This window comes from Geotrypetes seraphini, chromosome 8 (assembly GCF_902459505.1).
Source record: "Geotrypetes seraphini chromosome 8, aGeoSer1.1, whole genome shotgun sequence".
In the NCBI taxonomy this organism is placed as follows: domain Eukaryota; kingdom Metazoa; phylum Chordata; class Amphibia; order Gymnophiona; family Dermophiidae; genus Geotrypetes; species Geotrypetes seraphini.
Window position 1 is genome coordinate 152,271,539 of NC_047091.1, and position 27,320 is coordinate 152,298,858.

The window sequence follows — 27,320 nt, forward strand, 5'->3', positions numbered from 1 at the left end:
ATAATTTGTTGTTTGCTGCAGATATTTGACTTTTGGCCCTCATACACATTCCAAAAATCACTGTGTCGTAGGATAATGCTACATGATTTTCCATCAATATATTAACTTGATCCCATATTGATATCCAAAATGCCTGAATACATGGACAATAAAATAAAAGATGGTCTAAAGTTCCAATTTCAATTTTACAATGCCAGCATCTATTAGACTTAGAGCAATCTAATTTTTGTAATCTAGTAGGGGTCCAGAATGCTCTATGCAACAAAAAGAACCATGTTTGCCTAATAGATGCCGACATCGTACCTTTAATTCTCCAAGACCAAATACGTGGCCATTGAGATGCATTAATTTGATGCTTAATCTCAATGCTCCAAATATCTCTTAATCCATTTTTTGGTTTCTTATTCAAATAATTAGATATCATTTTATACCACTTTGCGGCCTGGTGTCCCAGAAAATCTGCCTGGAAACATAAGAATTCTAAGCTGTAATGATCATTTAAAGATTTCCATTCAGGGAACCCCACCTGAATAGCCTGCTTCAATTGCAACCACTTATAACTTTGTTTTTTATTCAGACCATATTTATGTTGCAATTGTGAAAAATCAAGCAGCTTACCATTATCAATTACTTCCGTTAAGGATCTTATACCTGCTTTAATCCAATCCTTCCAGACAATCTTAAACCCGCCTATTTGTATCTTGGAGTTTACCCAAATAGTCTGCTGTTTCGATTTTAAAATAGAATCACTAGTTAATTTATCTACAAATCGTAATGTTTTCCAAGTATCCATTAATACTCTATTGTCTTTACGTATTCTAGGCACTTTTATACCAAGCAGAAGATCAAGCCTAAGTGGAAAAATAAGTGATCTCTCCACCCTTAACCACTCTGGTAATTGTTCCAAAAGCTCTGGGAGGACCCAATACATACCTTGGCGCATGATATAGGCCTGATGATACCTATAAAAATTGGAAAAATTTACCCCACCCTCCTCAATTGGTCTTTGCAAAGACACTAGAGCCACTCTTGCAATTTTACCCAGCCAAATAAATTTAACCAGAATACTATTTAATTTTTTATAAAAAGACCCCTGAAAAAACACTGGTATCATTCCCAATTGATAGCAAACTACAGGCAAAATCATCATTTTAACAGTTTGAACTCTTCCCCACCATGACAAATGTAAAGGATTCCATTGCTCACATAACTCTGTTACTTTTTGTAATAAAAATTTTTCGTTTATTCTCATTGTCTCTTCAAGTGTTTTATTCAACCAAATACCTAAGTATTTTATACCATCCTCTTTCCAAATAAAAGGGAAAGAATCAAGTATACTTTTTGTACAATGCACATTTAAAGGTAAAATTTCTGATTTATTCCAATTTATTTTGTATCCTGAGAATTTTCCAAATGTATCTATTATCTCCAGTAGACATGGAATTGTTGTTTCCGGATTCCTCAAATGAAGCAATATATCATCTGCATAAGCGGATACTTTATATTCCACTCCAGCACATGGAATACCCTCTATGTCCTTTGCCTGTTGAATAGCTAACAACAAGGGTTCAAGAACTATATCAAAGAGCAAAGGAGATAATGGACAACCCTGTCTAACTCCCCTCTGCAATTTAAAAGCATCTGAAAAATTATTATTTATGTATAAACGAGCAGTTGGGGAGCTATACAGTGCTTGAATCATTTGTATAAATCCGGATCCAATACCAAACCATTCCATAGCTTGATACATGAAATTCCATTCTACACGATCAAAAGCCTTCTCAGCATCTAGTGATACTGAAAAAGCCGGATCATTAATTTGTTTTGTTTTCAATAGATGTATCTTCCACTAAATTAATTTGAAAGAAATCACTAATTTGTGTTTTAAAATTTTCCAAAAATTTTTCATCCACAAGCAATGCATTATCAAATCTCCAAAGAGGTCTTCTATTTTCTAATTGATCTAATTGTAAATCTATCCATACTCCCGCATGATCCGAAATGATAATGGGATCAATGGAAGCCTTAATCACTTGCTGCACCTTATGTGATGAAATAAAAATATAATCTATTCTTGAAAATGATTTATGAACCTGTGAACAAAATGAAAATTCCTGATCATTAAAATGAAGAATACGCCATATATCCTTCAAATCACATGATTGAACCAAATTATCTAAACCTAAAGATTTTATACTTTTACCTGGTTTTTTATCCATTAATGGATCCATTACAGCATTAAAATCTCCAGCCACCACTAAATTAGAAGCAGCCAGTGGTAACAACATACTCTGCAATTTTTTTAAGAATTCTGATTGATTCGAATTAGGGGCATATATATTGAACAATGTCAGGGCATTATTTCCCATACTTATATCAACATGTAGCCATCTTCCATATGGGTCCGAATTTACTATCTTAAAATTGGCCATACACTTTTTATTTATAAGAACTGCTACTCCTGCTTTTTTACCCTCTGCTGGAGCAAAAAAACATTCTTTCACCCACCCACCCGTTAGTTTCTGTGATTCCTTTATATTAAGATGGGTCTCCTGCAGACAATAAACATCCGCGTTTTAATTCTTTAAAAATGATAATACCTTTTTCCTTTTGATTACATGATTCAGACCATTGACATTAATAGAAAATATCTTAAAAGACATAATATATTTCATACTCCTTATCATAATCTTCCTCTTCCCTTCTTCCATAACTAAGATCTAAAAAACTTCTCCCCATGGCACACATTCTTACCTCCAAATTACCCAATCCCTTATTAATCTTTTCCTTAATCATCCTAGTAATATCTTTAATACCCACCTTCTTCCCCCCCCCCCCCCCCCCAATATAATGACTGCTTAAGGACACACATTGGACAGTAATCCCAACTTCCCCCTCCCCCCCAGGCAACCAATATTTATTAATAACCCCTTTATCCTTTATTGAGACAAACTCACTACCTCTCCACAATATATCTAATTATATCTCTCTTCTAATCATAAAACCTTTTTTCTTTTTTTCCATTTTAAAGTAATTAATTTCTCTATCTATTATTTAACCTTTAGTCACATAACCATATTTATTTCCTAACATTCCATTAATGCATTTTTATCATTTCACCAATCTCTAATTCATTCCCCCAACATTTTATTTCATTCAAGAAAATTCTATCATAGTCATATATTTAATAAAAAGTATCATTTTCCTATATCTTATATTATCTAATCCATCTTCTCCTATCCTCCTTTAAATATCCAACAACAAATATCCATCTCTTCATATATTTCTGTTAAAAAAATTTTAATTTTATAAGTTTTTATCCCCTATTTGTATTTAAACATTTGTATTTCATTTTCAAAATAATTTTTTCCCCCCTTTTTATATTTCCTCTTCTCCAAATTAAATCCAATCTTTTTAAAACTATATTATCACAACATCAATCTTTACATTCCTTCAGCTACCAATAAATTCTTATGTATCTTTCTACATAGTAACATAGTAGATGACGGCAGATAAAGACCCGAATGGTCCATCCAGTCTGCCCAATCTGATTCAATTTAAATTATTATTTTTATTTTTATTTTTTTTTCTTCTTAGCTATTTCTGGGCGAGAATCCAAAGCTTTACCCGGTACTGTGCTTGGGTTCCAACTGCCGAAATCTCTGTTAAGACTTACTCCAGCCCATCTACACCCTCCCAGCCATTGAAGCCCTCCCCTGCCCATCCTCCTCCAAACGGACCGTACAAGTCTGCCCAGTAACTGGCCTAGTTCAATCTTTAATATTATTTTCTGATTCTAAATCTTCTGTGTTCATCCCACGCTTCTTTGAACTCAGTCACAGTTTTACTCTCCACCACCTCTCTCGGGAGCGCATTCCAGGCATCCACCACCCTCTCCGTAAAGTAGAATTTCCTAACATTGCCCCTGAATCTACCACCCCTCAACCTCAAATTATGTCCTCTGGTTTTACCATTTTCCTTTCTCTGGAAAAGATTTTGTTCTACGTTAATACCCTTTAAGTATTTGAACGTCTGAATCATATCTCCCCTGTCTCTCCTTTCCTCTAGGGTATACATATTCAGGGCTTCCAGTCTCTCCTCATACGTCTTCTGGCGCAAGCCTCCTATCATTTTCGTCGCCCTCCACTGGACAGCCTCAAGTCTTACGTCTTTCGCCAGATACGGTCTCCAAAACTGAACACAATACTCCAAGTGGGGCCTCACCAATGACCTGTACAGGGGCATAAACACCTTCTTCCTTCTACTGACTACGCCTCTCTTTATACAGCCCAGAATCCTTCTGGCAGCAGCCACTGCCTTGTCACACTGTTTTTTCGCCTTTAGATCTTCGGACACTATCACCCCAAGGTCCCTCTCCCCGTCCGTGCATATCAGCTTCTCTCCTCCCAGCATATACGGTTCCTTCCTATTATTAATCCCCAAATGCATTACTCTGCATTTCTTTGCATTGAATTTTAGTTGCCAGGCATTAGACCATTCCTCTAACTTTTGCAGATCCTTTTTCATATTTTCCACTCCCTCTTCGGTGTCTACTCTGTTACAAATCTTGGTATCATCTGCAAAAAGGCACACTTTTCCTTCTAACCCTTCAGCAATGTCACTTACATACATATTGAACAGGATTGGCCCCAGCACCGAACCCTGAGGGACTCCACTAGTCACCTTTCCTTCCTTCGAGCGACTTCCATTAACCACCACCCTCTGGCGTCTGTCCGACAGCCAGTTTCTGACCCAGTTCACCACTTTGGGTCCTAACTTCAGCCCTTCAAGTTTGTTCAACAGCCTCTTATGAGGAACTGTATCAAAGGCTTTGCTGAAATCCAAGTAAACTACATCTAGCATATGTCCTCGATCCAGCTCTCTGGTCACCCAATCAAAAAATTCAATCAGGTTCGTTTGGCACGATTTACCTTTTGTAAAGCCATGTTGCCTCGGATCCTGTAACCCATTAGATTCAAGGAAATACACTATCCTTTCTTTCAGCAACACTTCCATTATTTTTCCAACAACTGAAGTGAGGCTCACCGGCCTGTAGTTTCCTGCTTCATCCCTGTGACCACTTTTATGAATAGGGACCACATCCGCTCTCCTCCAATCCCCAGGAATCACTCCCGTCTCCAGAGATTTGTTGAACAAGTCTTTAATAGGACTCGCCAGAACCTCTCTGAGCTCCCTTAGTATCCTGGGATGGATCCCGTCTGGTCCCATCGCTTTGTCCACCTTCAGTTTTTCAAGTTGCTCATAAACACCCTCCTCTGTGAACGGCGCAGAATCTACTCCATTTTCTCATGTAACTTTGCCAGACAATCTCGGTCCTTCTCCAGGATTTTCTTCTGTGAACACAGAACAGAAGTATTTGTTTAGCACATTTGCTTTCTCCTCATCACTCTCCACATATTTGTTCCCAGCATCTTTCAGCCTAGCAATTCCATTTTTTATCTTCCTCCTTTCACTAATATATCTGAAAAAATTTTTATCTCCCTTTTTTACATTTTTAGCCATTTGTTCTTCCGCCTGTGCCTTCGCCAAATGTATCTCTCTCTTGGCTTCTTTCAGTTTCACCCTGTAGTCCTTTCTGCTCTCCTCTTCTTGGGTTTTTTTATATTTCATGAACGCCAACTCTTTCGCCTTTATTTTCTCAGCCACTAGGTTGGAGAACCATATCGGCTTCCTTTTTCTCTTGTTTTTATTGATTTTCTTCACATAAAGGTCCGTAGCCATTTTTATCGCTCCTTTCAGCTTAGACCACTGTCTTTCCACTTCTCTTATGTCCTCCCATCCTAAAAGCTCTTTCTTCAGGTACTTTCCCATTGCATTAAAGTCCGTACGTTTGAAATCTAGGACTTTAAGTATCGTGCGGCCGCTCTCCACTTTAGCCGTTATATCAAACCAAACCGTTTGATGATCGCTACTACCCAGGTGAGCACCCACTCGAACATTAGAGATACTCTCTCCATTTGTGAGGACCAGATCCAATATCGCTTTTTCCCTTGTGGGTTCCGTCACCATTTGTCTGAGCAGAGCCTCTTGAAAGGCATCCACAATCTCCCTACTTCTTTCCGATTCCGCAGACGGAACATTCCAGTCCGCATCCGGCAGGTTGAAATCTCCCAACAGCAGAACCTCCTCTTTCCTTCCAAACTTTTGGATATCCACAATCAGATCCTTATTAATTTGCTGCAATTGAGTCGGAGGTCTGTAGCATTTAAATATCATATAACGTGTCCTTTCTATCATTAGTCCATTCTGCAATCTTTTCCTTATTGTCCTTTCATTCTTTACTTTCTCCTTTTCTGACTTATTAAATAAACTGAACTTTCATATTTATTTCTTATCTCCATCCATCCACTCTTAAAGACTTTTGACTGCCAATTGTCATTCATTTTTTTTTTTTTTTTATAATATCCTTTTAGTCTATCAGTCCTGCTTTCTTCTTCACATCTATTTATTTTCCTATTCAGTCTTCACTTTTCCTTTTGTGTTAATTTGTCCAGACCTTTAATCCTTCTGGTTCATTCTTTACTCCAACCATCCATCTTTCAGTCTCCTAAAAGTTCAGTCTAATAACTTCACTTTAATGTCTTTCCAGTCTATCCTTCTTTCTACTTTCTTCTTTACATTCTTTTATTTTCTTTTTCACTTGTTCATTTTTATTTCCTGTTCTTTGTTGCATATTCTTCTTTTTCCAACAAACAAAAGTCCCATAGTTCTTTATATTTAATTTTTTGTTCAATATCCACCAATCCAGTCTTAGTATTTATCCCTTCATTTCAACACCCATTGTGCTAAAATGACATAGGTTCTGATTTTGAAAGAAAGGTCTTTAGTTTTTCCGGATCAACAAAATACAAAGATAATAATAATAATAATAATTTTATTTCTTATATACCGCTGTACATATATCCCCACAAGATACCCTCATTTTTGCTGGGTAATATAACCCATACTTATATCCTTTTTCCTTTAATTGAGATCTCAGATCAAGGAATTTCTTCCTAATATTTGCTGTATTTTTAGCAAAGTCTGGTAAAAACCATATTTTGGATCCTTTATAGTTTAAGTTTTTATCTTTTTTGGCAGCATTTAAAATTTCTATTGCTTGCTGGTATCTTAACATCTTGAATATTAATGGTCTTGGTCTCCCTTGATTTTCCAGACTCTTTATTGGAATCCTGTGTGCCAGTTCTATTTCCAAAGGCTGTTTGAAATCCAACTGCAATAATCTAGGAATTAAATTTTCTAAAAACTGTATTGCATTTTTCCCTTCCAAATTTTCCTGTATTCCAAAAAGTTTTATATTCTTTCTTCTTCCACGGTTTTCGTAATCTTCCAGCTGACTTTTCAATTGAATTATTTCCAAACTGTCATTTTTGCATCTTTTTCCTTCACATTCTAAGCTCTCCATTTTAACTTCTAATTCTGTTGTTCTTTTATTAGCTACTTCCATTTGTCTGTGTATATTCAGGATTTCTTCCTTCAGTTCTGCCATATTATTCACAGTCTCTGTCAGCATTTGTTTGATTTGCCTCAGTTCCCCCATAACTTCAGCTTTGCTTAACTCCTCTGATACATCAGCAGGAAGCGGAACCTTACTCGGGGTAATTTGATCCTGCTTCTGCCTTTTCACAGCCCCTCCGGTTTCACTCTTACTCTGTCGGGTGCTCGCCATGCTCCTGCTGTCCTCTCCGATGTTTTCAGCCGAAAACAGTTTAAAAGGAAATCTTTATTTATTCAACGGTTGCCCAGGTAAGAGGAGCGCTGCGATCACACGACCATTTTGTGTGTGCGCTAAGCCACGCCCCCCCTGTTATATTATTATTAATAAATACCTGTTAGTGTCTCAGCACTTAAGTGGTAATATTTGTAAATTTATTTATTGTTTTACTTAATTTGTGAAGCCTGAAAATTTTTGGCTAATACTGCAGTTACAGGACTGATATTATTTTGTGTTCCCTTTGATGAATATTGAGCAATTCTGTTACATAGGTCTGAAACTATATAACAATCTCCCACCTCATATTAAGAATCAGTCAGCCCTGCCCGAATTCAAGAAAACACTCAAAACACACTTGTTCTTGCAGACTTTTCCTGGCTCATTTCATTTACGTTTTTGTCTCTCTTAGCCTGACATTATTGCTTTATGTGATTCATGTCCTCTGCTATGATGTATATTGACCTTTGTTTATTTGTATCATCTGCTCATGATGTCAATTGTTGTTTTATGCATTGATGTATTCCAGTTTTGTTTTACATTGTGGTTTTATTATTTGTATTTCAGTGAAAACCACTGTGATACCTTTTAAAGGCCATTATGAAGTATATCAAATTTTATAAGATAAGTTTGCGTACAAAATATTACAATACATGTAATCTAGTAGGTGCCAGTAATAAAAATGGAACCATGAACTTACATTGTTCAAATTCAAAATATGTTTTAATATGTCCAAGTTTTCTAAGGGTTCAAAATGATTTTTATGCAGGGCAGGATTAATTCAATGAGGGCCCCTAGGCACACAAGTACACTGGGCCCCCTGCCCCATCCCACTCCACCATGCACCCAGGCGGAAACAGGAAGCTGCGTCAGAGGGTAGCTTTGGGCAAGTAGCACCACTTGCACAATTACAGTTCCTGTTGCCTTTCTTACCCACATTGCTTGCTTGTCTTACTTTCCGTCGATTGGGGCGGGGGAGCACATTGCCGATCGGGATGGGGCCCGCATTGCCAATCGATGCTGGAGGGGCCCATCGCCGTTTGGAAAAAAACAATGTTGATGCCCTCCTTCATCGGGCCCCCCTGACCATTTCGGGCCCTAGGCACATGCCTTCTTGGCCTATTGATTAATCCTGCCCTGTTTTTATGGCATTATGCATCTAAGCCACCATTGTTAGATTACTGTGTATAAAAATTCCTAAAGGTTTTAGAGTAGATTCAACTTTAAACATATTGAACTAAATTCTATAAATAGCACCTATAAATCAACACTCCTGCGCCTCTCCCCCCCTAACTACACCTCTGTTTAGTCACAATAACAGACAGATTTTCCCTTCAGATTTGCGCTAGCGCCTATTTTGCAAAAGGTCTGCTCCCCTTGACTGCATAACCTGGCTACGCTTCTGGAGTCAAACTTCAGTAAAAGGGCCTCAAACTTTTTAATTGATATAAGGCAAGCTTAATTAACGTCCTTTTTGTCATGATTGATGCCATTTTCCTAATATTTCTATATTTAATATGTAAGATAAGGGTGGGGTGGGGGGAGGGTTTCTATTACATGAAAAATAAAAATTACTAAAAGGATTTCAGGATGGGAGAGGGAGGGTTATATTTACAACTATAAGTTATAATGATAAGATGTACAAGTGGTTAAATCTATGTTATTGTGTTGCAATTTTTGTACACTTGATGAAAGTTTTAAAATGATTAAAGAATTATAAAAAAAAAAAAAAAAAAGATATAAGGCAAGCTTTACTTCTGAAATTCTGCACAGGGCTGTCTTTTAATATCAGTAACCAACCAGAATTGACTTAAGTTGCAAGGTATCACATAGAAACATGATGGCAGATCTAGTCTGCCCATCCACAGTAACCATTATCTCATAGAAACATGAATAAAACCATAGAAACATCCAGCATTCTTCCGGTCCCCATCAAATACACACACTGCATGTGCAAGTTGTTTATTTTTCCTCTCTGTTTTACTTTTCAAAATAAATTCCAGGCTGGCAAAATATCTCACCTGGTAATGTCCCTGGTTCTGCCAACACTTTCTCATCTTGACTTAATGACATTGAAGAAAGACGTTTCACATATTCATCAAATTTAATTCTTCCATCTTCAAGAAGGGCTCCACCCAAAGAACAATAGAGTGCTTCTATGAAGTAACATTCCAAAACATCCTCGTCTTCAGTTTCGTTAACAAGTAAAGCTTCCAGCATCTTAGTTAGCTGGGTCACCTATCGCATAAAAGTTACAAAACAATACCATGTACTCTGATCACTTTTACAGGGTGGGTAACAGTAGAACAAACACATTTTCTGAGAATGGGGTACCAGGGAAACTGGGAGGGTGATAGAAACAGAGGGAACCTAGGTACAATAATTAAGGCTAACAAATTATCATCAATGAACAGTGTACAGATACCATAGGCAGGATCCAAGTGCAAGGAGAGGTTAACATGTACAGAGGGGAACTAGGTGGCACAGAAACTTGTTCATATGGTTGTTCATTAATTTGGTCATTTTACTTGAGGATATCATTGTCCCAGTTCCTCGTAACTCATAACAGTTTGTCACTACCTTAAGAACATTAGAACATAAGTAGCCTTACTGGGTCAGACCAATGGTCCATCAAGCCCATAGCCCATTCTCACAGTGGCCAATCTAGGTCACTAGTACCTGGCCAAAACCCAAGGAGTAGCAATATTCCATGCTACCAATACAGGGCAAGCAGTGGCTTCCCCCATGTCTTTCTCAATAACAGACTATGGACTTTTCCTCCAGGAAAATGTCCAAACCTTCCTTAGAACCAGCTACCCTATCTGCTCTTACCACAACCTCTGGCAACGCATTCCAGAGCTTAACTATTCTCTGAGTGAAAAAATATTTCCTCCTATTGGTTCTAAAAGTATTTCCTGTAGCTGGGACATTAGATCATTTGCTATTCTATTGTCCATTGATTCTTGCTTTTTGGAAATTGTTTGTTGGAAAATCCGGTAGCATTATCGTATGATACTGTACTGTTTGGCATGTCAATGAGGGCTAAGAGCCAAATATCATCTAATATAACAGGCTTCTACTTATTATGACAGGGGTTGCCATACAACAAATTACGAATAATTGTTAATAATTTTTATTCGTTTTTACAACTTACATCAAGTGTAACAAGAAATAACATTTGAATTGGAAAAGATCACTTGATTTGCTATAATATCATCTGAAAATCATAAAATTTAACCACCCTTCCCTATCCCTATCACATCAAAAATATTCATTATTATATTATAAAATATATATTTTAATAAAATATCAAAAAATACCATCCCGCCCACCCATCCCTATCCCCTCATTTCAATTATTAATTACGAATAATTGGAAAAACTGGGAGAGGCTGAATTACAGTTTCTGGAGGAACTCTTTATGTCACATTTATAAAATGGAAAGGATAACAGCCACACAGCAGGGGAATTTTAGAAAATATCAGGATATTTAGGAGCCATTAACAAAATATTGTAATGACTGAATATTATTTTTCCCCTTAAATATGCATGTTCAAGGTGGGGGGAGGAGGTAAGGGTATTTTGGTCTGATTATTAAAGTAAGGTATATGGGAATGGAGATTATTATATATTTTCTTGAATTTAAAGACTGTTATTGATTGGGGGAGGGGGATAAATTCTGATATGGATTTTAACAGAATATTAAGTGTTGTATCTGAGTTTAAAATGTTATATATGCTGTTACACTTATTGTAAGTTTTTAAAAATGAATAAAGAATTTAAAAAAAGAAATAAAATAGAAAATTATGATAAAAAAAAGCAAAAAAAAGAAACAGGAAGGCACAAAAAATATATAAGTTTGATGCGCTTAGAGAAACGCTAAGGAACAGCTGCTCAGCTCCATGGAAAACTGAGAACTAATGATCCTGTAAGTCGACATTGGGTGGGCAGACAAGAGCACATGCGTTATAGGGACAATCTTAAAGATTTAAAGATTTTGACTGTCTGGCCGGGGTTCCATGGATGACGTCACTCACATGTGAGAATATACTATCTGCTTGTCCTCAGATAAAAAGATTTATACATAAAAATCAGTCCTATCTTTATGCAGTTTACCATAACTAGTTATGTGCTGAATGCCACACTTAACTAGCAATTTTTTTCTGGCTCCATATAACCGGACTTTCAATGCTGGAGCCCAGAAATGGCCTAGTATTGAATTTCTGAGGATAATGCTGGCAGAGGTCAGCAAAACACTGATCAACACTGGATGAATATCAGGCCCTATGAGTTCAGTTTATTTTTAATGCTTGAACTTCCTAGTTACTAGAAATAGCCATATATTCCTACCATATTTAAATCTGTTTGAGGCACAATGGTCTTCAACTTTTCTCCTTGTTTTCCATCCATAACCCCCTCCATAATCATTTCAATTAAGTAGGGAACAAATTTTCCAAACAGCTGGTTCAGGATAGTTTGCTCTTGCTGGAATATCAAGTGCGAGAAATAATAATTATACACATTAAAACAATAATGAAAAATAATAGGTGATAATAAAAAAACATTTAGGAAAATTAAGGCCCCCCCTTTTATCAAGCCACGTTAGGATTTTATGTTGCCAACTGCTGCAGTATAAGCTCCAACGCTCATAGGAATTCTATGAATGTCAAAACTTTTACTCCAGTGGCCGGCAATTAAAAAAAACCCCTAACACAGCTTGATAAAAGAGGCCTAAGTGAATTAAAAAAAATAAACTCCACACTTCTGTACAAAAACATAGGAAAACATAATATGTCAGGAAACTCATTAATTCTTTCAAGTAGCTTTCTTTGAATATCCACTAAAGCTAGTAATTATTCTAAAACATGGAACTGTTGAATCTGTTATTGTTATGGAAAAGCTCCCAGACTGGTTGTGGTTGGAATGGCAGCTCATGTTCCCTATTAGGCTCGGTCATGTTCTCAATATTAAAATGCCTAGACTGTATAAAGAAAACAGAATATTAATAGATACATGGAAAACCTTACGGTATGTCAATAATTTCACACCTATTCCAATTCAAAAATCTAGAAATCAAACTATATGGCTAAACTCCAAGATTCAAATAGGCGGATTCAAGATTGTCTGGAAGTATTGGATTAAAGCAGGTATACGTACGTTAGATGATGTTATATCTATCGGTAAACTGCTTGATTTTTCACAGTTGCAACAAAAATTTGGTCTTGCTAAATCACAAAGGTGGTTGCAGCTGAAGTAGGCTATTCAGGCGGGGTTCCCTGAATGGAAAAATCTTAACAATCAATTTAGTTTAGAGTTCTTATGTTTTCAGGCAGACTTCATGGGACACCAGGCCGCACAGTGGTACAAATTAATATCTGAATAGGTGAATAAAAAACCAAAAACTGGACTCAGGGACATTTGGAGCATTGAGATTAAGCATCAAATTACTGCAACTCAATGGCCACGAATTTGGTCTTGGAGGATGAAATGTAGAATGTCTGCATCTATGAGGCAAACATGGTTTTTCCTGTTGCATAGAGCATTCTGGATCCCAGTTCGTTTACAAAAATGAGATTGCTCTAAGCCTAATAGATGTTGGCATTGTCATCTCGAAGCAGGGACTTTAGATCTTTTATTGTTCTATTGTCCATATATTTTGGCTTTTTGGAATTCGATTTGGGGCCAAATAAATTGTTTGTTAGAGAATCATGTGGCATTGTCGTATGACACAGTTTTATTTGGCATGTCTATGAGAGCTAAGAGCCAAATATCTTCCCAACAATAATAAACTTTTATTGATTCTGACTGGAGTTGCTATTCAACAAATAACGTATAATTGGAAAAATTGGAAAAAACTGAATTATAGTTTTTGGTGGAATTCAGTGTGTCACATTATAAAATGGAAAGAGTGTTAGCTGTTCAAAAAGGTTATTTTAATGAGTTTAAGGATGTGTGGGGGCCATTGATAAATTATAGTTATCGTTTTTCCCTGATTTCAAAAAAATGAAAGATTTGGGGGGGGGTTGACTTTTTAATATTCGATATGAAGAGTATGAATGATTTTATTATATTGTATGTATCAACTGATATTAGTATGGTGGGTGGGAAGGGGATAAATTTTATTTTGGGAATATGTGTGGTATTTCAAGTGATGTATTAAGTTAATCTGTTATTATTTTCTGTACACTTGATGTAAATATAAAATGAATAAAGAATATTAAAAAAAAGAATCTGTTATGTAAAAAAAAAAAAAAAAACCAACCCAAAAAACATACATTGTTTCCAAAAGCCAATAAAAGTAACATAGAGGATTCTTCAGTTCAATATTAAGAACAAAGGGGCCCTTTTACTAAGCTGCGTTAAGCGCAGAAATGCACCTAATGCAACATAAGGATAGCCATACTGGCTCAGACTAATGGTGCTCCAGTATTCTGTTTCCACAGTTGCTAATCCGAGTCACAAGTATAAGGCAGAAACCCAAATAGTAGCAACATTCCAGAACCCCTAAGAGTATCAAGTTTCCAGAATCCTGAGGAGTAGAAACATTCCATATTTCTGATCCCAGGGCAAGAAGTGGCTTCCCCTATGTCTGTCTCAATAGCAATACCAGATCTTAAAGTGTAATTAAACTATTCATTGACAGAGAATGTGGTAAAAGGAGTTAGTTTAGCAGGGTTTTAAAAAGATTTGGCTAATTTCCTAAAATAAAAGTTCGTAAGCCATTATTAAGATGGACATGGGGAAATTCACTGCTTATTACTAGGATAAGCAGCATAAAATCTCTTTTACTCTTTTGGGATTTTTCCAGGTATGACCTGGATTGGCCACTGTTGGAAAAGGGCTTGATGGATCTTCAGTCTGTTCCAGTATGGCAATGCTTATGTGCTTATGATTTGAGATGAGTAGTGAAAGCCAAACCCAAAAGCACCATTCTATGGGGATTTATCATCTTCTTATTTCCCTTGTAATCCTAGAGTTGCTGAATCTAAATATAGAACCCAGCTTATTGGATAACCGCAGCAGTTTTAATGGTACTTTGTTTTCAAACAATATTTTATGGCATTTTTACCTTTGGCCTTCCATTATTCCATTTTTGCCAATATGGTTTATACTTTAGGTTCTTGGGATCCACAAAGACCATCCCACAACGGGATACAGTTGCAGGAGATGCATATTGTAAATCTCCAACCTGCACAAAGAAAGGAAAATTACTCTTTTTTTTTTTTTAAATAAATCTTTATTCATTTTTAAATCTTACATCAAGTGAATGATAAATAATACAACAATTTTCACAAATCACTTGTAAATACTATTAATACCAGTGATAGTTCTATTAGGACACCACCTGAGGCAATTTCTTCAAGTGACAAATTTTTAGGGAGTGAAGTCAATGACGAAGTGCTGACAAATGTGGCACACACTGTGCTTACCTCCCCAAATTGTTTTTAATTACTCCATCCAGCCCAGCAGTAGAAGAAAAGTTTAAGTGCACATTCTCCTCCTGCTGACATTGGCCAAGTCTTGGGACAAGAGTCACTTGACCACCTGACTTATACTTTGGGATGCGCCCCCATGACTGCTGTAGATGATAAACACTTAGGGCTCCTTTTACTAAGCCACGTTAGGGCTTTAATTTGTAGAATAGCGCGCGTTAGACCTTAATGCCAGCATTGAGCTGGCGTTAGTTCTAGAAGCGTAGCATGCGATAATTTCCTGCGTGTGCTAAACACGCTAGCGCACCTTAGTAAAAGGAGCCCTTAAGCACTTCTCCTGCTGCTGGGACAGATAGGATAAATATAAAAAAGCAAGATCAGGAGAAGGAGGTATAGCAGTATTGAGTATGTATGTGTTTTAGAGAGAGGTACTGAGAGGAGTTTGAGAGCCGCATACACTACACTTACCTCCAGCAATAACATAGAAACATAGATCATGACGGCAGAAAAGGGCCACGGCCCATCTAGTCTGCCCACACTAATGGCCCACCCCCTAACTACCTCCATGAAGAGATCCCACGTGCCAATCCATCTTTTCTTAAAATCCAGCAGTGTGCCAGATTTTAAGAAAAGATGGGATTGGCATGTGGGATCTCTTCATGGAGGTAGTTAGGGGGTGGGCCATTAGTGTGGGCAGACTAGATGGGCCGTGGCCCTTTTCTGCCGTCATGTTCTATGTTTCTATGTTATTGCTGGAGGTAAGTGCAGTGTATGTGGCTCTCAAACTCCTTTCCGTACCTCTCTCTAAAATACATACATACTCACATACTGAGCCCCTGCTTCTCCACCTCAGAATCTCTCCACATGCCCCTACTACTGAACTGATACCCCTCTGCTTTACAACAACACACTATCACCACATTCTATATATGGTGCTCAAATTTGCACATACTAATTTGGGCGTGCACCCAAATTGTGTGTGCAGTTTAACTGCTTGTGTCAATGAGCACTGATAATTGGGTGTTAATTGGCATTCATTGGAATGTACATGTGCATTGCTAATCTATAAAGATGTGAATGTTAAATTTTGGGGCGTGGATCCAAAAATGGGAGTGGCATAGGCTGGTCTGGGGCAGCTTTATGATTCACACATTGTGTTATAGAATTCAGGGGAACAGCGCAGGGATGTACACCATGGTTCAGTTGGTGTTAATCCTCGTTCTCAAAACTGGACACAGAAGGAGAATACTGTTCAGTATGAAAAAGCAAGAAAAGCACTGACATCTGTGGCAGGGGTAAATCAATGGAATCTCCTCCCTGATATCCTGAGGACCTGTTCGGATTGATTACATTTTAAGCCAGGACTGCCCAAGTCCAGTCCTCGAGATCTACTGGCAGGCCAGGTTTTCAGGATATCCACAATGAACATGCATGAGACAGATTTGCATACCAAGATGGCAGTGCAGGCAAATCTCTCTCATGCATATTCACTGTGGATATCCTGAAAACCTGGCCTACCATTAGATAAGAACATAAGAGTTGCCGCTGCTGGGTAAGACCAGTGGTCCATCATGCCCAGCAGTCCGCTCACGCGGCAGCCCTCTGGTCAAAAACCAGCACACTAACTGAGACTAGCCCTACCAGTGCACGTTCCTATTTAGCAGGAACTTGTCTAACTTTGTCTTGAATCCCTTGAGGGTGTTTTCCCCTATAACAGACTCCAGAAGAGCGTTCCAGTTTTCCACCACTCTCTGGGTGAAGAAGAACTTCCTTACGTTTGTATGGAATCTATCCCCTTTCAACTTTAGAGAGTGCCCTCTCGTTCTCCCTATCTTGGAGAGGGTGAACAACCTGTCCTTATCTACTAAGTCTATTCCCTTCAGTACCTTGAATGTTTCGATCATGTCCCCTCTCAATCTCCTCTGTTCAAGGGAGAAGAGGCCCAGTTTCTCTAATCTTTCGCTGTACGACAGCTCCTCCAACCCCTTAACCATCTTAGTTGCTCTTCTCTGGACCCTTTCGAGTAGTGCCGTGTCCTTCTTCATGTACGGCGACCAGTGTTGTACGCAGTACTCCAGTTGAGGGCACACCATGGTCCGGTACAGCAGCATGATAACCTTTTCCGATCTGTTTGTGATCCCCTTCTTTATAATTCCTAGCATTCTGTTCGCCCTTTTTGCTGCCACCGCACATTGTGCGGACGGCTTCATCGAATTGTCAATCAGAACTCCCAAGTCCCTTTCCTGGGAGGTCTCTCCAAGTACTGCCCCGGACATCCTGTATTCGTGAATGAGATTTTTGTTACCGACATGCATCACTTTACACTTATCTATGTTGAACTTCATCTGCCATGTCGATGCCCATTCCTCGAGCCTGATTATGTCACGTTGCAGATCTTCGCAATCCCCCTGCATCTTCACTACTCTCAATAACTTCAAATTTAATCACCTCACTCATCGTACCTATGTCCAGATCATTTATAAAGATGTTGAAGAGCATGGGTCCAAGCACCGAGCCCTGCGGCACCCCACTGGTGACGCTCTTCCAGTATGAGTATTGTCCATTTACCCCAATCTCTGTTTCCTATGCTCAAGCAAGTTTTTAATCCACGTGAGTATTTTAACCTCGATTCCATGGCTCGCAATTTTCCGAAGTAGTCGTTCATGCGGACTTGGGCAGCCCTGGTTTAAGCGAATGCAAAAAACTCAATTATATGTAGATGCTTTCCTCTGATGCTATGTGGAAGGAAGATGTTTAAGGAGGAATCTAAACTATGAATAATGCTCCTGGTTCATTAACAATTGGTGATATGTAATTCTATGTTCCCTGCTATTTTTAGTGGGTTAAATGTGTGTACTAAAGTATTGTTTTATGTTGCTGTTTGAATCATTGTGAATGTTTTATGCTGTAAACCGTTTAGTTATAGGCAGTTAAGAAATATTAGAAATAAAATAAATAAATAAAAAATATTCTATAAAGGGCACCCAACATGGAGCAGCATTTTTAGAATAGCTCTTAGCATGTATTTTTTTGGCACCAAAATACAGAATGCATCCCCCAACCCAATCATCTTGTTTTTCCACACTCCTTTATCCAAGTCCTGAGGACAATCCCTGCCCTTCGGTGCCTTGAAAAGGGCACCATTTCATCCTTCACTTCAGGGAATACACTGCCTTGAGCTGCCCCCGCTTAACAACTGCACAATAGCTTCACCATTCCATGCCACAGTACCTCAAATAATAATGCGCAGTGTGACTGGAGCCTAATACGTTCACCATTTGCCAGAGTCAGTAACTTGTTGTCATCCATTACAGAATTCATGTTTTCCACCCAAAGAGCATCGACATCACCGTCAAATAAAATGTACCTGTCCAAAATCAAAGTTTCTACATTTTAAATCTCATTTATATGAAATGTTATGCAATATACTAACTTTTTTTTTTTTTTTTTTTTTTTCATTATATTTTTATTTTCAAATTTTACAAAAAGTGTACATAATAATAAAATACATTTGATAATGCATAGTATCACTTTTATATCTAATACAATGTATGTCTGAGTTTGATTATCCCCTTCACCCTCCCCCCACCCTTTTATTGCTTTAATATAATATTTTCAAATTTTATAAAAGTATACAACATACTGGAATACAATTGATAATTATACAATAACATATTTATATCTAATACAATATATTCTGGATAAGTTTTATTCATTTTCCCTCCCCCCACCCTTCTATTATTTTTTAATCATTTGTTACATTTTGTATCATATATTATAATATATTATATATAAATTGTTTTCCTTATCTCCCCTATATGTGTGTCATAAAAAAAAAAATTTCTAAAAGAAGAAAAGAAGAAAAAGTATTCTATTATTTAATTATTGCAGTAATTTGTCAATGGCCCCCATATTTTTATAAATTTATTATATGTTCCCTTTTGTACTGCTATTGTTCTTTCCATTTTGAAAACATGGCATATTGTATTCCACCAAAATGTGTAGTTTAGGTTGTTGTAATTTTTCCAATTGTTAGTTATATGTTGAATGGCAACCCCTGTCATAATTAATAAAAGTTTATTATTTTCTGGTGAAATTTGACTTTTTTTTCTCATCATTGTTCCAAATAAAATTGTATCATATGATATTGCAATATGATTTTCCATTAATTTGTTAATTTGTGGCCAAATTGAATTCCAAAATATTTTAATATAAGGACAATGATATAATAAATGATCTAATGTCCCTGGTTCTAGATTACAGTGCCAGCATCTATTAGACTTAGAACTGTCTAGTTTTTGTAAACGAGTAGGGGTCCAGAAAGCTCTATGTAATAAAAAAAACCATGTTTGTCTCATAGACGCTGACACTGTACATCCCATTCTCCAAGACCAAATTAGTGGCCATTGAGATGCATTAATTTGATGTCCAATCTCAATGCTCCAAATGTCTCTTAGACCATTTTTTGGTTTTTTATTCAAATATCCAGATATTAATTTATACCACAATGCGGCTTGATGTCCTAGGAAGTCTGCTTTAAAGCATAAGAACTTTAAACTATATTGATTGTTTAATGATTTCCATTCAGGGAACCCAACCTGAATGGCCTGCTTCAATTGCAACCATTTAAAACTTTGTGTTTTATTAAGACCAAATCTATGTTGCAATTGTGAAAAATCCAGCAGTTTACCTTCTGAAATAATATCATCTAGAGATCTAATTCCTGCAATAATCCAGTTCTTCCAAAGGATTTGAGCTCCGCCTATTTTGATCTTGGAGTTTATCCATATGGATTGATTAGTTGATTTATATATTGGGATGGGTGTTAATTTATCAATAAATCTCAATGTTTTCCAAGTATCCATTATTATTTTATTTTCTCTGTATCTTTTAGGTATATTAATACTTGGTAAATGAACTAAATTTAGGGGAAACATAAGGCGCCATTCCAAATATAACCAATCTGGTGCATTATCTATAAGTTCTGGGAGGATCCAATACATACCCTGACGTAGAATATAGGCTTGATGGTACCTATAGAAATTTGGAAAATTTACCCCTCCCTCCTTAATTGATTTTTGTAAGGTTACTAAAGCTATTCTAGGTGTTTTACCAAGCCAAAGAAATTTTGTTAAAATTCTATTAAGCTTCTTATAAAAGGACCCCTGAAAATAAATAGGTATCATACTCATTTGGTAGCAAACCACAGGCAACATCATCATTTTAATAGTTTGAACTCTGCCCCACCAAGATATATGTAATGGGTTCCATTGTTCACATAACTCCGTTACTTTTTTTAATACATATTTTTCATTTTCTTTTACAGTATCTTCAATATACTAACTTTGTGGATCACTGTATAAAAATATTTTAGCAAGAGGACCTTTTGGTGGGAATCTGTTATTTTTTTTTTTTTAATTCTTTATTCATTTTTAATCTTTCAACAAGTGTACAATAAAAGTGATACATAGATTTACAAACAACACTTGATAAATCTAACAAGATAATAACAAATATATATGTATCTAAACCCTTCTCCCCCCCTCCCTTTCCATACTATTTTCTTAATTGAATCAATCTTTTTCATATTTTCTTTTTATCTTTATCTTCATTTATACAATCCCTCCCCTTTCCCCTCCATTCATAAGTTATGTTAAGAAAATGGTGTCTATTCATGACAAAACAATGTCAATGGCTCCCATATTTTATTAAACCTTTTATAGTTTCCATTTTGGATTGCTATTGAACGTTCCATTTTGTATAGATGAACTATTATAAAAGACTATTGTACTTATTGTTCTCTTTCCAATTGTTCAATAAAAGACTCTTGTTTAATTTAAAAAAATAAGTATACAAATATGGGGGCAGTTCCCCATATAATGACATAAAGGCGAAAACACGGAGTTAAAAAAAAATCAGACGCTCAACCTGTAACCGATACAGCTGTATAAGAAAAGATTACAAAAATTAGATAGTAATAGATCTAATAGATGCTGGCATTGTAGGATAGAAGTGGGGACATTGGACCATTTACTATTCTTTTGTCCCTGCATTAATTCCTTTTGGAAATTAATTTGGCCCCAAATTAATAATTTATTAGAAAATCATGTTGGACTATCATATGATACAATATTATTTGGAACAGCAATGAGAACACAAAGTCCGATTTCAGCTAGCAATAATAAACTTTTATTAATTTTAACAGGGGTTGCCATACAGCAAATTACTCAGAACTGGAAGGATTACACTAAATTGAATTACACTTTTTGGTGGAATTCAATTTGTCATATATATAAAATGGAAAAAGTATTGGCATTACAACAAGGTTATATTAAAAAATTTAATAAAATATGGGGACCATTGACAAATTATTCTACTGATCAGATATAATAACACATGTATAGAACATATAGAAGGGGTAGGGAGGGAAAACTATTGTAATATTAATATGATATAAAATTATGATAAAGGGTTTATTTAATTCACATTGTAAGAACATTTAATAATAATTTCAAGTGTTTTTTCATAATTGAATGTATTACACGTATTTCACTTGATGCAAGAATTTAAAAAAAGAATAAAAAATATTAAAAAAAAAAAAAGAAAGAAAAGGTGTAACTGATTCAAATGTAGAAGCAGAAAAAATTTGCCTCTCAGCCACATTTTGTATTAGCTGAAGTCTGCCCCTTTGGCAATTCAAAAGAGATCACCAGAGAGCATCGCCTGAGCTATAAAGCATACATTGCTGAGTTGCAAGGGATGAAAACAAAGGAAAAATATGCTCCAGAACAAGAAAAGCTCCAGGACAAGGAGTCATCCTATAAGGCTAAGAAGCTCAAAAGGCATATGAGAACATATTATTTCACTGAGGAGGCAGTAAACCATTACGATAGACTTCCAGTGGAGGTTACAGGAGTCAACATAGTGTCAAAATTTAGACCTCCTTTTTTGAAGCTGTGTTAGGCTTTTTTTTATCGTCGGCTGCTGTAATATTAGCTTTGACGCTTCTAGAAATTCTATGAGCATCAGAGCTTTTACCGCCACGGCCTGAAATGAAAAAAGCCTAACACAGCTTCATAAAAGGGGGAGGGGGTTAGGCTTGCATAGGATAGACTGAAAGGGACAGAGCAGAACACAGACCAAAGTAGGCAGACACAAATGAGCAGACTGCATGGACCAAGCTCATCCTTTCTGCTCATCTTATCTGTTTCAAAGTAAATGAACTGCGACTCAAACGTTTTAAAGGTTGATATTGTTTACCGTCTCTCCTTTTTGTCGGTAGGTTTATTGATCTCCCTGAAGATGTTTGATAAAATCCCATCGGTCCAGTCTCGTGTAGTTGGATCTAGGATACCATAAAGCTCAATAACACTCATGGCTTTCGGGTTCAGAGTGTACAGTTTTGTAGTCAAACCAAGTCTAAAAAAATAAAAACATTAAAGGAAAGAGGTTGATGGGGAAAAGTGTTGAGTGATGAAAATAACACAAGAAAATTAATTATAAAGCACTGAAAAGATCATTTAATCTAATCTAATCCTTAGGTTTGTATACCGCATCATCTCCACGTTCGTAGAGCTCGGCGCGGTTTACAGTGGAAAAAATAGGAAGGAACTACAACAGAGGGTTAGAGGTAGAAGTGTGAAGAAAATTTAGAGGACTTGGGATGCCAAGATATAAGAGTTTCCTTGATTCCTAAGTTGCTCATCCAATATTATTACATAAGTCTTTTACATTCTACATTATGAGACCAAAATTATGGAATTCACTACCAGCCTATATTAAGATCTATAAAGAGCACTAAGGCCCCCTTTTATCATACTATGTTAGGGTTTTTTTTTATCACCAGCCGCAGCAGTAAAGGCTCTAATGCTCATAGAATTCCTAAGAGCATCAGAGCATTTAGTGCCATAGCCAGTGATTTAAAAAAAAACCCTAACATCTTTTTTTTTTATATACTTCTTTATTCATTTTTTCATCTTTCAACAAGTGTACAATACACATATCAAAACTTAACTAATCACTTGAAAATCTTATCAGCAATGTCTTTATATAAATAATAATCCCTCCTCCCCCTTCCCTCCCTCCCTGATATTAATTTCCAAATAACTCTCCAATACCCTCCCACCCCCTTCTACTATAAAATGGTGTATCATTCAGAGAAAACCTTAACATCTTTTAAAACACATAAAAACATAAGAATATCCCTGAAAGACCCCAATCAAAAGACAGCACTCACACCATTCATCGCATACCAAACATATCGACAGTCATACACCTCATATTCTCCCCAAACAAGCACCCCCCTACTACCCCTCCCCATGGCGAGAGACTAGGGGCAACCGCAGGAACACTCTCCATAAAGCCAGGTACGCCTGCAGCTCAGGGCTAGTAGCACATCAGTAATAGCAAATTTCAGACTGTGCCAGCTCAGCCATCTGATTGATCCAGCAGGCCAGAGGAATAGCTCCCTCTGATTCTGCTTTTCTTGTATATATTTTTTGTATGCCCTGTGTTACTCTGGTTGACCTCAATAAACATGATATACAAAAAACAAACAAACAAAAAACCCATAAGAATAGCCTTACTGGGTCAGACCAATGGTCTATCTAGCCCAATATCCCGTCTTCATAGAGAACAATCCAAGTCACAAGTACCTGGCAAAAGTCCAAATAGTAGCAGCACTCCATGCTACGGTCCCATGTCTGTCTCAACAGCAGACTATGGACTTTTCTTCCAGGAACCTTTTTTAAAACCAGCTACATTAACCGCTCTTACCATATCCTCTGGCAACGTGTTCCAGAGCTTAACTATTCTCTGAGTGAAAAAATATTTCCTCTTATTGGTTTTAAAAGTATTACTCTGTAACTTCATCGAGTGTCTCCTTGTCTTTGTAAATCTTGATGCAGTAAAAAATCAATCCACTTGTACCTGTTCTATATCATTTAAACAAGTGGAGGGCCAAACTCAAAAGATACGTCTAAGTCAATTTTTGGCCTAAGTTGCTAGTCGCCCAAAGTCGGCTAAGGAAAATGTCCATTCCCGAAAAAAATATCCAAAACGCTAAACTTTTGGCCAAGATTTTGGCTTTACGATTAGCTAAGGCTCTCCCTTTTATCATTGATATGCATCAAACTGGTTTTGTGGCAAAAAGACACTCCTCTGATAATACTAGATTGGCTTTTCATATGTTAAATTTATCTAAAGAAATTGCAGATCCATTTTTTTCCATTTCTTTAGATGCGGAAAAAGCGTTTGACAGAGTTGAATGGTCTTTTATATATCAAGCACTTGGTTGGTTTGGTATTGGTCCGGGATTTATTCAAATGATTCAAGCTTTGTATAGCTCCCCTTCTGCAAGATTGTACATTAATAATAGTTTCTCTGATCGGTTTACTTTGCGGAGGGGGGTTAGACAGGGTTGTCCGTTATCTCCTTTGCTTTTTGATATTGTATTAGAACCCTTGTTATTGGCCATTCAACAAGCAAAGGGGATACAGGGTATTCTCTTTTCTGATAGAGAATATAAAGTTTCAGCATATGCAGATGACATATTGCTGTATTTGAGGAATCCTGAATCTACCATTCCATGTTTATTGGAGTTGATTGATAAATTTGGAAAATTTTCAGGATATAAAATCAATTGGAATAAGTCTGAGATTCTTCCTCTTAATGTACATTGTACTAAAGGTTTATTTGATGCTTTTTCATTTACCTGGAAAGAAGAGGGATTAAAATATTTAGATATAATGATAAAAAAGACGCTGGAAGACACTTTGAAAGAGAATGAAAAACTTTTATTAAAAAAAATAACAGAAGTATGTGAGCATTGGAATCCGTTACATCTTTCATGGTGGGGGAGAGTGTAAACAATTAAAATGATGATTCTGCCTGTAGTTTGTTACCAAATGAGTATGATATCAATATTTTTTCAGGGGTCATTTTATAAAAAAACTTAATGGTATTCTTACAAAATGTATTTGGCTGGGTAAAAGACCTAGGATTACTCTAGTATCTTTACAAAAGCCAATTGAGGAGGGAGGGGTTAAATTTCCAAATTTTTATAGGTACCATCAAGCTTATATTTTAAGCCAGGTTATGTATTGGATCCTCCCAGAACTCTATGATAATGCTCCAGATTGGTTATATTTGGAGTGGCGTCTAATGTTTCCTTTACATTTAGTTCATGTTGTTAGTATAAAAATGCTTAGAAGATATAAACAGAACAGAATTTTGATTGATACATGGAAAACTTTGAGATACATTAGTAATCTAACATCTATTCCAATAAGCAAATCAACAAATCAATCTTTATGGATAAACTCCAAGATTCAAATTGGCGGAGCTCAAATCTTATGGAAACACTGGATTATAGCAGGCATAAGAACTTTAAATGATGTTATTTTAAATGGTAAACTGCTTGACTTTTCAGTTGCAAATTAGATTTGGTCTTAATAAATCACAAAGTTTTAAATGGTTGCAGCTGAAGCAGGCTATTCAGGTGGGGTTCCCTGAAAGGAAAACTCTTAATACTCAATATAGTTTGGAGTTCCTATGTTTCCAGGCTGATTTCATGGGACACCTAGCCGCACAGTGGTATAAATTATTATCTGGATTTTTAAATAAAAAGCCAAAAACTGGTCTGAGAGACATTTGGAGCATTGAGATTAAGCATAATATTTCTGCTTCTCAATGGCCACGAATTTGGTCTTGGAGAATGAGATGTACAGTGTCAGCATCTATGAGACAAACTTGGTTCTTTTTATTACATAGAGCTTTTTGGACCCCAGTTTGTTTACAAAAGTTGGATAGCTCTAAATCTAATAGATGCTGGCACTGTAATCTAGAAGTGGGGACATTGGATCATCTAATTTTTTATTGCCCCTGCATTAGGAATTTTTGGAATTCAATTTGGTCTCAAATAAATTGCTTATTGGAAAATCATGTGGAAATATCATATGATACTGTTCTGTTCGGTATGTCTATGAGGAAAAAAAGTCAATTATCAGCACATAACAATAAGCTTTTGATGATAATGACGGGTGTTGCTATGCAACATATTACATTACATTACATAACTGGCTTATATTCCGCCTGTACCTTTCAGTTCTAAGCGGATTACATCAGAACGATAACTGGACATTTCCAGGAAGAGAAATACAAATTACAATTAAGGCGTAAGGTCTAAAGCAATTTTGATGAGTAGATTCTAAGAGGGGGAGAGAGGGGAAAAGGAAGGGATTAGGACGTTTGGGTGAATTTCTTGAATAGTAGGGTCTTGATTTCTTTGCGGAAATCTCAATTATACGTTTTGGTGGAATTCCCTGTGTCATATTTACAAGATGGAAAGAGCAATTGCAATACAGAAAGGAAGTTATAAAAAAAATTTTAAGATATGGAGACCGATGGTTGATTTTTGTAGTGAATAGGCATCATTTTTCTTTGATAATATACATAGGGGTGTGGGGGGATTGGAAGATAAGATGTAGTGAAATTGAAATTTTGAAGGAATATGATAGTTTTAATGATTGTATAGAAAGATGGGAGGGGGAGGGTTTTTAATTAATTTACATGTTAAGAATATAATGTATGATGTTCAAGTGTTATACGATAGTATTTCATGTTGTTCTTTTTGTGCACTTGATGTAAGTTTGAAAAAGAATAAAGAAATTAAAAAAAAAAGAGGTGAAATTAATTTTTCCAATACCAGATAGTGGGTGGGCAGTCCTGTAATCAATGATTTAGAATGCATTTCTTCCCCAGTATATATGAAGTATACTATGAAGCAAATTTTCCTAATATTTCTATATTTAATATGTAAGATAAGGGTGGGGTGGGGGGAGGGTTTCTATTACATGTAAAATAAAAATTACTAAAAGGATTTCAGGATGGGAGAGGGAGGGTTATATTTACAACTATAAGTTATAATGATAAGATGTACAAGTGGTTAAATCTATGTTATTGTGTTGCAATTTTTGTACACTTGATGAAAGTTTTAAAATGAATAAAGAATTATAAAAAAAAAAAGAATATAATGTATGATGTTCAAGTGTTATATGATAGTATTTCATGTTGTTCTTTTTGTGCACTTGATGTAAGTTTGAAAAAGAATAAAGAAATTTTTAAAAAAATATATACCGTATTTTCACGCAAATAACG

General features: G+C 36.3%; 1 protein-coding gene across 2 annotated transcripts in view; it reads right to left on the reverse strand.

Annotated features, from left to right (window-relative positions):
• DNAH10 (dynein axonemal heavy chain 10) overlaps positions 1-27,320 on the reverse strand; it is a 543,078-nt gene that overhangs the window by 252,359 nt on the left and 263,399 nt on the right. For both annotated transcript variants that reach the window (XM_033954155.1, XM_033954154.1), the window contains exons 39-43: positions 22,425-22,583; positions 18,396-18,531; positions 14,801-14,920; positions 12,082-12,216; positions 9,754-9,970 (exon numbers count right to left, since the gene is read on the reverse strand). In XM_033954155.1, the coding sequence (XP_033810046.1) occupies positions 9,754-9,970; positions 12,082-12,216; positions 14,801-14,920; positions 18,396-18,531; positions 22,425-22,583 (767 nt within the window). The remainder of the gene's footprint in view (positions 1-9,753; positions 9,971-12,081; positions 12,217-14,800; positions 14,921-18,395; positions 18,532-22,424; positions 22,584-27,320) is intronic.